The following is a 12673-nucleotide window of genomic DNA, read 5'->3' as shown; positions in this document are numbered from 1 at the left end:
ATAAGGGTGCCAGGGTGGCTCAGTTGGCTGAGCATCCAACTCTTGATTTCAGCTCAGGTCATGATTCCAGGGTCATGGGGCTCCAAGCTGAGCATGGAGCCTGCTTGGGATTCTCTCTCTCTCTCTCTCTCTCTCTCTCTCTCTCTCTCTCTCTCTCCCTCCCCCTCTGCCCCTCCTCCCCACTTGTGTGCATGTGCTCTCTCTCTCTAAAGTTAAAAAAAAATGTAGGATGGGGCACCTGGGTGGCTCAGTCGGTCGAGTGCCTGACTGCGGCTCAGGTCATGATCTCATGGTTTGTGGGTTCAAGCCCCTCATCGGGCTGTGTGCTGACAGCTCAGAGCCTGGAGCCTGCTTCCGATTCTGTGTTTCCCTCTCTCTCTGCCCCTCCCCTGCTCACGCTCTGTCTCTCCCTGTCTCTCAAAAATAAATAAACATAAAAAAATTTTTTTAAAAATGTAGGATAAATGAATGGTGAATTAGCATCTTAGAGTAACAGACCACACTACTCCATGAAGATTCTCATTAAAAGAACTGTTTTCAGTAGTTCCTTATCTTTTTTGTGCATGTCTTCCTTATTCACTTTTTAACGTAACATGAAAAATCATTTTATGTTGGACTAAAGATTATTTTTACTGCATTAGGAGAAACCCATGCTTCTCATATTGGAACAAATGTAATAATTCAGCATAAAAAATCTCTAATTGTATTTTACAAACATCATTTTAAATATTGCCTAACACACTGCTAACTTTGGCTAGATTTTAAATAAAATAGACTTCAATGAGACAATATTAAAAGCATATTCCAAGGGATTAGACACAGCCTCAAACACTGGAGGTTTTCTTACTGTTTTACAACGTTGTGGAGAACTGCTACAGGAGTTGGTATCATGATTATTTTCACTCTGGCTTTACCAATCGTGACAAATGTTTTACTCCTGCCCCAACTGCTATTACCTCTGGCTCTCCAAACGTGATGATACAATGATGATACAGTGTCATGATTTCCGTTTCTCACAGGAGGCATAAAGTGCCCACTTGAACTGGTGACTGATGGTTAGTGTGATATTTGGAAAGTTCTTAATGTGATGGTAACTGCGTCTAGCACTTAGTGCTGCGATGCAGATTACTCAATTTACTAATGTATTTCAACAATTAAAACATTTTCCCCCCTCTTTCAAAAAAAGCAAATAAATAAAGTGCCTACCTAAGCTTACACAAGGAATCCCTGAGGCAGGGGTGCCCCATTCTCACCTCTCACCACAGACTCGCTGCTTCTCCCTCCTGTTCCCAGACCAGCTGTTTAGGTGAGCTTTGATTATTTTCATCTCTCGGTTTAGAATTAATGACAGCATACTGACAGAGAGGGAGTTGCTGGGGTCATTAGCAAACATTTGCTATCATCCTTACTCATGAAACCTTGGAAGGCCCCCCAAACCTCACATCGTCCCCAAGGCTCATGGCTGGCTTGCTGCTTCCCAGGGCCTATTATTTAGGGACAGTCTGTTGCTCTTTCAAAGAACGATGTCTCCTTACTTCTGTAAGACTTTGCTCACCTGGTCACCATCTTTCCCTGGGAGATGGAAGGTGCATCAAAGCAAGAGAAAGCGTCAGTGGCTATTTCTTCCCCTTCTGTCTTGGTTGAGTATTGTTTTGGCATCTGTATACACCTATTTTAATTAATTATTTAGTGTTTGTCTTGCAAGGCAGTTCTTGGCCTTGTGCAGGAGACTTTTTTTTTTTTTTAGGGAAGAATCATTGTGAAATTAACATGGTGGTTAGTAAGCAAGGCATGCACGCAGTGTTGCAGCGTTTTCTTGTGAAAGGAAGACTCTAAATTCATTTCCAAAATGCCAGGAACAGCTCATTTGGGCCATTACTACTTGCCCTCTGACCTCTTTACAAGTTATATGTCACTCTGTGTTATTTGTCTCAGAGTAACGATTGGGTCCCACCCTGACAATTCTCCAATGAATAACTGATTGAAATAGTTACCAATAAGGAAGGCAGGCTTCCCCCACAACCTCAATCTTTCTCAGAGCATCCACTGTTTAAAACAGGTGTCAGGTCCTCCTGAGGTCCAAAGTCAATCCAAATAAGGAAGATTTCTATAAAACTTGGTTGAAAGGCACTTTCTTTTACTTCAGTGTCTTATATTTGAGGTAGGGATAGAGTGAGAAGAGGAGGAGGTTAAATCAGGGATGTTGGCACACAGCTGTAGAGCTGTAATGACAGTTGCATGATTTTTTGGGGGAGTGCAAGGATGTCCCTGCATCGAAATGCAATTTTCACAGGAAGATATGCACAGATCAGAGTATCACAGCCCCATAGAATCCAACAGTTTGATTAGGTGAATGTGTATGGAATTCACCAAGGCAGAGCTCCTTAATTTGGGATCCAGGATGTTTCCCAAAAATACAAACTCTTGGGACCAACTCCAGATCTTTTGAAACAATCTCCCGGAATGAGGCTGGGCTTGCGCCTTTAAGTGGGCTTTCTGGGTGATTCTTAAGCACACTAAAGTTTAAACCCACCAGAGACCTTCGTCAGTTTTACTCACTGATGTATTGTCTGAGTGCCTAGAACAGCCACTGGCACAGCTCAATAAATACCTGTTGCATGAGTGAAGACCTTCAGTGTTTGAGGCACTTGGAGGCTCCAATTATAGCTGTCTTCCACACCATCTAATCCACAATGCTGTCACAAAGCAAGTATAATGTCATATTTCAAAAGGGATCTTTCTAGCGAGGCTGTGGGGCACGGAAGTTCCCCCATCTCTGTCCAATAGTGTCAGCAAACTGTCCCCACCTTAACAGGTGCGCATATAGGTGCCTCCCTGCCTATACTTAACTGCAAAAGCTGTGACAGAATCATGCCTCATAACTTTGCATCTTTGAAAAACAAAAATGGAAAAAAGGGATTAATAAAAACATTTAAGGCGTAAGTAGGACCCTAGAACCAGCATGTGAGTAAATATCTCTGCTCACCTCCCGAACTGAAGCTAGGCAAACTTCTATAAGCTATAGTTTTATTTGTAGGCAGAATAGCCAAGGAATCAAGTTTCCTTCCTAATCATTCAAACCACAGGAAAGAGAAGACATGGATATTCAGTCTTGCTTTTGTATATATACTGTGCTAAGATTATATGTAATGATTTATTAAGAACCCACTGCATCCTTAACAGGTAGATGGATAAAGAAATTGGTACATCTATACAACAGAACACTACTGAGCGATAAAAACTATTGATAACACACCACATGAATCTCAAATGCATTACGCAAATGGGAAAAAACCGACCTCAAAAGATTACATACTGCATGATTTTCTTTCTAGGACACTCAGGAAAAGGCAAAACTATAGAGAGGGGACATGGAACAGTGGTTGCCTGATTAGGGGTTAGGAGTGAGGGACAAATTTAACTATAAAAGGATAGCACAAGGGAATTTTGGGGGGTGATGGAACAATTCTGTATCCTGGTTGAGGTGGTGGTTAACAGGAATCTATGCATGAGTTAGAACCCGTGGAAAGTACATCAAAGTGAATTTACTGTATATAAATTATACTTAAAAAGAAAACCCATTGTACACACAACATAAACTCATTAGGTCTCCGAGGCACTTTCCTTCCCTTGATCAGTTTATCAAAGTGGGAAACATGTGAACAAGTGGTCTTGGAGCATATATTAAAGTGAGGGAACACTGTTAATACCATTTGGTTTATACTTAAGTACATCATATCTGGTGCCAAATTTAGCATGTTACAAACCAGAAACCGCTTTGTAGAAAATTCCTTTATTATAGTGCAAATAACTTTCAGCAGTGACATAATAATGTAAGAACACATTTAGCAACATTTTACACCACGCAGTAAATAAGAAAGTGTTTCCTTGAAAATATGTGATCATAAGAACATTATTTCTACATTAATGCCGGAAAATGCCAAGGCTGTTTCTCTCAAGGCCACAGGGCTCCCTCCCTCTTTTTGGATATATATATTTTTTAGTACAAATGAAAGGATTTGCCATTTTAACAAGTCACCATCAATTCCAAGAGTGTGATCTCTTAGGGGTTTTGAACTGAGGTTGGCAAGATTCGAAATGGGGTTTCAAATTTTAAAAAAATAGTATTTTTCAGACAATTCTGGGACAGCCCAAAAAGCAGAAGTCACGTCTATTAATTTTTAAGTAGATATACACATTCAATTCAATTTTGATGCAGAAATGGACAGATTGTCTAAAGCCTGCCTTTCGTTCCCCCAGAGCCTGACTGTTATTTATATTCCTTGGTTTTGGTCATATTGCAAAATTAGGCTCTGGTCAGAAATAACTCCTTACACACCCAAATGCTCTCCTGTGAAGCTTTAAATTGCACTTTCCACCCTGAATTCCCACCTTATACCTCACATGCCAATGAGAGGCAAGAACACGGTTTCCAGTTTCCAGCTAATGATTAACACAGCCCCCCTGCTAATTTCGTTATACCTGAATCAAACCATCACATCATTGAGATTAATTCCAACAGGCTTAACCAAGAGGTTCCCACTGGCCTCCCAGAGAAAGGAAGGGTTAACAGTGTATCTTCACACTAAGCTGCGTAAGGGCTTGGCCGATAAGCAGTTAGCTGATAGGTAGAGAGAACAGTGTCATTTCCAATCAACACACCCAGCTCCTCTGGTTTCTGCTGAATTATGCAGTGCGTGGGGATGGACAGCCACTCAAAGGAAACCTCCCGTGGGGGTCTTCCACCAAAACCCCTACAAATATAGTTCAGGGTGCCCTCTAAATGCCTGTACAAACACTCCTCAAAATCTAGTGGCTTGAGAAGCCACGAGAAGTTAATCACAGGCTTGAAAATACCTGGAGCCACAGAACAGCCCTCTTGGCTGAATATGGCTGATTAAGTCAGCTGGTACATAAAGCTTTTCAATGCTCAGCCAGTCTCGTTGGATAAAGTATCTTCTTCTATAACACAGTGGAACTGTGCTAAACGGTTTCAAAGTTGAGAAGAACCCAAATACATCACCTATAAAAAATTCACAATTTTAGGTTGCTTTTTCTTAAGACTTTGGTACTGAAACACTGTCTACATTCTCGACACGTGAAAATGACGTGGCCACTTCCGTGTCTCTGCATGTTGTGTAAAAAAAACTCCAAAGCAAAGCAGGGCAAGGACGTGTCATAACATGATGCAGTATGCTGTACAAACAAAACCTAAATTATATATAAATACACTCCCACCCCAGCATCCCTCAGTCCTCCCCACTACCTGACCAAAGCAATGCCAGGGGTCCTTCTCTCCAGGGCCAATGCACTTTGTGACGTCCAGTGCCCAGGACTCCGACCATCCCTTGCCGCGTGCTGACATTTACAGTACTGCAGCCTCCTCCTGATGACGCTCTGCTGTCGGATGGATCAGTTCCACAAGTGCACGGAAACTCTTCCAGCTTAAGTGGAAGCATTCATACTATTGGCTGGGCTCAAGAGACCTGGAGTTCTGGGAGTTAACCTTCCAGATAAACTAACTGGATCATTTCCTAATCCGGATCCCCTCTTATCCTAATGTCTCAGCACAGCCAACACAGCGGGAAGCATCCTCTCCTCTGAAGCTCCAAAGGCATTGCTTAGGGACATTGGCGAGGGTCACGTGATAAAAGTAATACAATGAGCTAACAGCTTAAGTCGATATAAATTACTTCCAAGTAAGTTATTTGGGGCCACTTGCTTCTGCTTTACATTGCATTCCAGAATCATTTTCATAGTATACTTTTAAAAGTTTATATAACAGTTATTTTCAAAATTGTCTATGCAATCATCTGTTATATGTTTTCAATCAGTTTAATAACAACTTAATGAGCTGTTATAAAGACCTGGGAAAAAGTAGTTAATTAGTCTTAAGGAAGCCAATACTGTGCTAATTCACAGTAAGGAGAAAAAGTCATGTAAGTAGAATTCATGTAATCGTCGATTACTTGAAAAGCAGTTTTATCGAAATGTTGCCAAGTTTTCCCAAAAGCACTTACAGCAATTTATATCAAGAGATCCTAAGTTTAGGGGTATGGAAGATACAATTCTTTCATGATTGTAATATGTAATTTTCCCCTTTGGACCTAAGATATTTGTACATTCAAAAGTTCATAACTTGTTTTTGAGACATTAATCATTCCCTAATACATACACTGAGTATAAATAAATAACTCCGAGAAAGCTTTCAAAATCTGAATTAACAATTATGTTGTGCAAAAACAAACAAAAAAAAAAAGAAGAAAAAAACCAAAAAAACAAAACCAACCAAACCTCGAACAACCTACATTCTATGTAAATACCCTGACTAAAATGTTGGTTGTGCTACACGATCCCACTTCAGTGCAGAAATGAGTTGATTTCGGTGTACCGTCTTTGTTGGTGGTGGTGTTGTTTTAGGTCTTTAGCACTTTTGTTTCTAAGTATCACCTTGTTTTGAAAAGATGAATAACTTGCTACCAAATCACAAATTATCACAAATCCATGTCCGTTTAGTCTGAATAAAATCCAGCATAAATGTATTACTTGGTTCTGGAAATAATGGCTCGGTGTCTTTGTTCTGACGGCTTCCTAAGGGCAAACCACAGTCTGAAGTTGTCATTTTGGGTCTAAACTGCACAGAAAGAAGAGACAGGGAAGCTTGCTTTTTTGTTTTTGTTTTCTTTTTAAGTCTCCAGATCTTGCTAGGACACTTCTTCCAGACCGACAGTCAGATAGTCGTGGCACCTGATCCTATTTGAAACGGAGGTGGTTTCAACAGTGTCAGCCAAGCTTAGTGATCTGGAGGTCCCCGTTTATCTTTATGGTGTCGATTGCAGATAACGTTTGAATGCGGTGGTAAAAATCAAAAAGTTGGTGTCCGTCCACAAACACTCTGAAACGTGGGTGCTCACAAAGAATTTCCACCTGGAAGAAACAAAATCATCATCTATCTCTCTCTCCTTTTTTTTTTTTTTAATCATCATCTATCTCAATTCACAATTTCACTGAACCCTGCTGGGGAAAACAAATAAATAATACTTCATTTTAGAGAAAGGCACCATCTTCAGTGGTTCTCAAGCATCGGGGTGTACTAGACTCATACAGAAGGCTTGTTACGACACAGATTGCTGGGCTCCACCCCCCAAATTATCCATTTAGTAGGTCGAGGGTAAGATCTAAGAATCTGCATTTCCATCAAGTTCCAACACGATGCGGGCATGGCTGGAATGAGGAACACACTTTGTGAACCATTGCTCTATACTATTCAATATCCTTTAAAGATTTATTCGTGCTTTAATTTCTCCCTTCTCCTCGTACTCCAGAAAGGGACATAAAGTAGCATATATTTATTTATATGCAACACAATGTCTCCACTGTCATCCCCTGAACAATTTTTTTCTTTTTAAAAAAAAATATTTATTTTTGAGACAGCGTGAGCAAGAGAGGGAGGGGCAGAGAGAGAGGGAGACAGAGGATCTGAAGCAGGCTCTTCATTGACAGCAGAGAGCTCAATGAGGGGCTCAAACTCATGAAGTGTGCGATCATGACCGGAGCTGAAGTCGGATGCTTAACTGATGAAGCCACCTAGGTGCCTCCATCCCCTGCACAATTCTGTCATACCCTCAGAGAAGACCCTAACAAAGCAGAACCGGTACCCCCTTAGTAGCATGTAATAACAGTCTAGACACTCAAACATGGTAAACACTACAGCAGAGAGGAGGTAATTAACCCTGGACCATGTGTAATTAACAAGGCTTTGTTAAGCTAAACAGAAATGCTGATTCCATATGGCAAAAGCTTTTTCTTCCTCTTTTCCTCAAGTAATTCACCATACATTTTAATCATTGGTTCTGTACTATGTATTCATTAAAAGCACTGGTGGCTCCCATGCAAGAAGAGACTTTATATGTGATATTAGTCACATTTAATACATATTATTACTAAAACTGTATCACCAAGAAGGGCTGATTTCATTTCAATTTGGTTGTTGGGGAGCATTATATTCTTGGCCGTCAGAAGCTCTGGTTACTCATACTCATGAGCTATGCATTAAGATTCACCATTGAGAAAGTGTCACAGTCAAAAAAAAAAACAAAAAAAAGGAAGAAAAAAAACCTGTCACAGTCAAGAGGAGTCTAAGGGGTCATTACCATTCTAGAGAAGGGGGAGGGCACGGGACATGGACAGGGTTGCCTTCCCCAGGCTACGATGAGAACAACAATCTCGATTCTATCACTGATGTAGACGTCATGGATTCTTATTCCTCCCACTACTTCTTTATAAGGCCCTTGTAAATTTCTAGATGAAGAGCAACAGGTTAAGGATAGCTGTGCTTTTAGTAGGCTTATATGCAACAGGGAGCTTTTAACTGAGTTGTCATTATTGTGATGTATATTAACAAGGTGTAATGCAGACAACTTCATCACCAGGACTGATAGTTCAGTAAATCCTTTCCTAACACAGTACCCACACTACTTGTATCTCTTGGCATTGGCCTTCATAGAGGAAGGTGCTACTCATATTGCTTGGTTGGATGGGAAGTTTGGGCTGTGCTTCCTGCCCACGAGATAGTGGAGAGCCAATTTATACTCATCTAGGCCCAAGAGAAGGAGTCTGTCAGCCACACAGCCTGTGGCAATAAAACACACTGAGGCTACTTAACCCAGAGGCAGAAACAGGACCAGGCCGTACAGGCAAAAGCAACAAGAAACAATGAAAAGATCATCACTATATTCTTTAAAAGGTCACAACCAATAAGGCTTACTGCTCCTTACAGGTTGAGGAAAATTCTAGCACTTATTATTATTTATTAATCAGGTGTTTCGGGGCCAGTATAGATTACGTTCCCAGTACTAGGTTGAGTACTACATAGAAAAGTATTTATTCTTAGCAATCCAGACACGGGTTTATTTACTAAATGTACTAGCTAAATAGAGCCAAGAGCTAGTATGGTATTAATTCCTATCAGCAAACAGAGCTCTTTTGATCTTTTTTTCTTTTTTTTGCCGTCAGGTGACAAATTTCCTGGACATGCAAAAATTCTGGCTGCTTAAAGCATTCTTGGCATACACTGCCGGAGAACAGCATCATCACCCTGCCAGCAGTTAGAATTGAGGCACTCGAGGTACTCACCCTGAATGGCTGGTCTGGGATGAATGGAAAGTAAGGGATTGCTGACTGTTCTTCACCTCTTTCCCCAGATATACAAGAATTTCTGAGTAGCTGCCGGTCTGTGAACACAGCTTTGAGTTCAATTGCCACGTCGGCGGGAGGGTCTTCAGAGTCACCACAGGTCAAGCTGATGGCAAAGCTGAACAGAAAATTACCTCGTTAATCAGGGTTGGCCATGACAACACTTGCCAATGACCCAGGCCCCCATACTTGCTCCTTCTTCTCAGGGTGTGTTTGCTTTTAATGGGCCACTTTTTACACAGGGAATTGGGCTACGTATGGAGAAGGAGGATTACAATCAAGCCAGGCGTTTTGATACCTAAAGGAGGCTTTGCAAAAGGACTGATATTAGGGATGTCAGATACTTCAAACCACCCACACATTTGTACCTTAATCCATTTCAGAATTCTCAGAAGCAGCCCCAGAAATTGACCAGGGGAATAATAGCTTGTAAAGTCTGCCTGCCATTTACATTGACAGATCTTGCTCTAAGCACCATGTTTAAAAACCCTTAGAAAAAAATCCTTTGGCCTCCCTAAGGGTCAAAGAGAAAATGATGTGGGCCTATATTTATAATCTCTGATATAAATAGCTGTCTGGACAAATGATGGCTAGGATTCATACACATTCTTTTCATGGGAACATGGTACTTTCTTGGCGCTTCTAACTAGCAACACTGGCCACAGGGAGAGGAGGAGGGGCAATAAACCACAACAAGAGTGGGCGCCGCCTTGTAACTCCCTGATAAGCCTTCCCGTGACAAGGACTCTCTGTCTTACCTCTCTGGGTTGAGGTCTACGATGCCCATCACCAACACCTTCTTGCCTGGTCTCATGCCACCTTTAATGTGCCCACAAAATGGAACTATCTGCAAAGGATGACAGGAGAAGCAGGAAGTTTACAGCCTGTAGGGGAAGAGCCAAGCCCTCAGATCCTGGGGACCTGACTCATTAGAAAATGCAGTTAGAAAGAAAATGGGTACAGGCGGAGACACAGAGCACAGAACTAAATCACTTACCAGTCGTGGGAAGTACACGTCGGCTTGAACTGGAGAGCCCAAAGAGTTGTTTAAATGCCCATCATCTAGTTTCTAAAAATAGAAGCACACAGATTGGCTTTCCAAAGGCTCTAGTTTTGGGGGTGGGGGCGGGAGAGGGGAAGGGGAAGGGGTGGGAAAGAACCTACAGGGATCTGGCTGAATCCAGCAGCCTTGGCAGGACACAGGCAGCGTCTGCAGATGCTGCCACCTCACAGCCCATTGAATAACCGCAGAAAGCCCCGGAACAAAACCCGTCCTTTCCACCTGGTAGCTAAGCTTCTGAAGATCCCCAGACCTTCAGATCTGGATCAAAATCCAGGTCGAGGCACACCGAGGAGCCAGAGCCCCGCGTCGGTGGAGGACAGGCCCCTCTTTAAATGCAAACGCCTCTGGACCCGCTGTCGCCCAGGCCTGTCCCGAAGGACGTGGCTGGAGTGCAGGGCCGCGCTCAACTTCTCTCGGGAGCCCCCGGGCCAGACCCATTTCCAAGGGGGAATCCCCGGGACATCGGAGGCGGCGGCGGGGCGCGCGCCCCAGACACACTCACACACGCGCACACTCACACGTGCAACGTGCACACACCTGGCCGCCGGCTGCACGGCATCGAGGGGGCTGTCGGTCACCCCCATGCCGCCGTCCGCCCCCACGCACGCTCCCTCGGCTGCACCCGGGGCGCCCCGCCTGCCCCCCAGGCCTGCCTCTCACAGCCGGCGCTCGCTAACAGGTACCCGGCGCCTTCCCACGCGGGGGGCGCCGGGCTGGGCCTCAGCCACCTCTCCGCCGCAGCCAGGCTGAGCAGGCGGCGGCGTGCGGGGCCGCGGGAAGGGGGCGCCTCGCGTGCACCCCTCCGCACTCACCACCGCGGCATCGCTGTCGGCCACGGATCCCGCCATCTTCTTGCACTGCGCGCCGGGGTGCAGGGCTGGCGGCCCGGCGGCGGCGGGGGACGTGGGACGCGGCGCGCGGGCGGGGATCCCGGGGCGGTCCTGCGCCGGGCGGGGGCGCGGGTCCGAGGCTGGCTCGGGCGCGCGCACACAGGCGGGCACGCGTGCGCGCACGCCTGGGGCCAGGCGCCGACCAGGCAGGCTGGGCCGGGGAGGAGGGGGAGGGGAGCGGGAGGCGGCTCGGGCCGGGAGGTCGGAGGTGACCGCTGCTGCCGGACTGCCGCTGCGCGGTCGGGGCTGCTTTCTTCCTCGGGGTGCTGCTGTCGCCGCCCGAGGAAGAAGGGTGGCGAAGGCCGCGTCGCGCTGGCCCTGGGCGGCATTTAAAGGTCGCAGGGGCCCGGCTCGGGAACCGGGAACAGGGCGGGGACCCAGCTGGGATGCCGCGGCTTGCTCAGCTTGCCCTGCCCCTTGGCCATTGGAAGGTGGCGGGAGGCTGGGGCGGGAGGGACGGGCTAGTCGCAGTCGGGGCGTGCGGGAGGGAGGGCGGAGGTTCTGGGGGCTGGGGAGGTGGGGACCAGGGCCAGCCAGGTGACAGGTGCTTGTGACACTTTCGCCCCTCCCTTCCAGCCAACCTCCTTCCTTCTGTCACGTCCTGGGGCAGGTGGAACGACGGAGGCAGAGGTCAAGGGAAGACTGGAGGGTGGGAGCGGTATCCCAGAGCTCGAGATTTTTTTCAGAGAGTAATTTCTTTCAGAAAATTCCTTCAGAGTGGAGGGGGAGATTCATTCGGCCCTCTAGGATAGAAAGATAATGAAGTCTCTAGACTTGAATAAATAAATATTTGACCCACAAGCAAGAGGCAGAAAGGACTCAAAGTAAGGACTTTTATATCCCAGGAGGCTAGATAACAGAATAGGCCTCTTTCTCCCCTGTGGGAGGGGGCCGGTCTGGGGGACACTGGAGGCTGTCTAGGGCAGGGGTCTGGCTAAGTCTTAACCAAGTGGAACTGCCCATAGTGAATCCTTAGCCCCCATTGCGACCTGTCTTTTACAAGTCACCTGCTCTGTCCAGGGTAATAAGTTTCTTACTGGAAAACTCCTTATATCCTTTGTGGAGTCAGTCATTCCCAGGGGTACATCTCTCTTTTATTCCAAGGCACAAATTCCCTTTTGGCATTTCCACATTGGGATGATTATGTAACTTCTCAGATAAAGCTGTATCAACATACCCTCTATTAGGTGACATCTTGGCTTAAGCATTCCACTGTGTGAGTCACCAGGGTGTTTTACACTAATAAGCAGGGAGCATGTGTGGCCTGCTGCAGTCCCAGAGGGGCCCTCAATGGCTCCCTTCCAGCCACTGTTCCTGGCTGTGTGTCCTGGAACATCACTGCAGCTTTTATGTCTTAGCTTTCCCTTTATGGACCAGAGCTAATAATGGTAATCCCAGTCCAGTGTGGAGAGTTGCCTGCACACATGTGTATGTCACAGTCCTATGGTTTGTGTGCTCTGAATTAGACACCCAAGCGCATCAGAACTGTGGCTCACATTTTTGCTCCTGTTTATGAGTCTTAGGG

General features: G+C 45.3%; 1 protein-coding gene across 1 annotated transcript; it reads right to left on the bottom strand.

Annotated features, from left to right (window-relative positions):
• Window positions 1–3777: 3777 nt before the first annotated feature.
• LGALSL (galectin like) lies at window positions 3778–11545 on the bottom strand. The gene is made up of 5 exons (XM_043603507.1): window positions 11071–11545; window positions 10193–10264; window positions 9954–10042; window positions 9136–9313; window positions 3778–6927 (listed from the first exon to the last, which is right to left on the bottom strand). The coding sequence occupies exons 1-5, from the start codon at window positions 11104–11106 to the stop codon at window positions 6784–6786; spliced, it is 519 nt and encodes a 172-aa protein (XP_043459442.1). The 5' UTR covers window positions 11107–11545; the 3' UTR covers window positions 3778–6783.
• Window positions 11546–12673: the final 1128 nt, after the last annotated feature.

The sequence above is a fragment of the Prionailurus bengalensis genome, chromosome A3 (assembly GCF_016509475.1).
Source record: "Prionailurus bengalensis isolate Pbe53 chromosome A3, Fcat_Pben_1.1_paternal_pri, whole genome shotgun sequence".
NCBI classification, from domain to species: Eukaryota; Metazoa; Chordata; class Mammalia; order Carnivora; family Felidae; genus Prionailurus; species Prionailurus bengalensis.
Note: the sequence above shows the minus strand (reverse complement) of the source record. Positions and strands in the feature narration are given on the sequence as shown.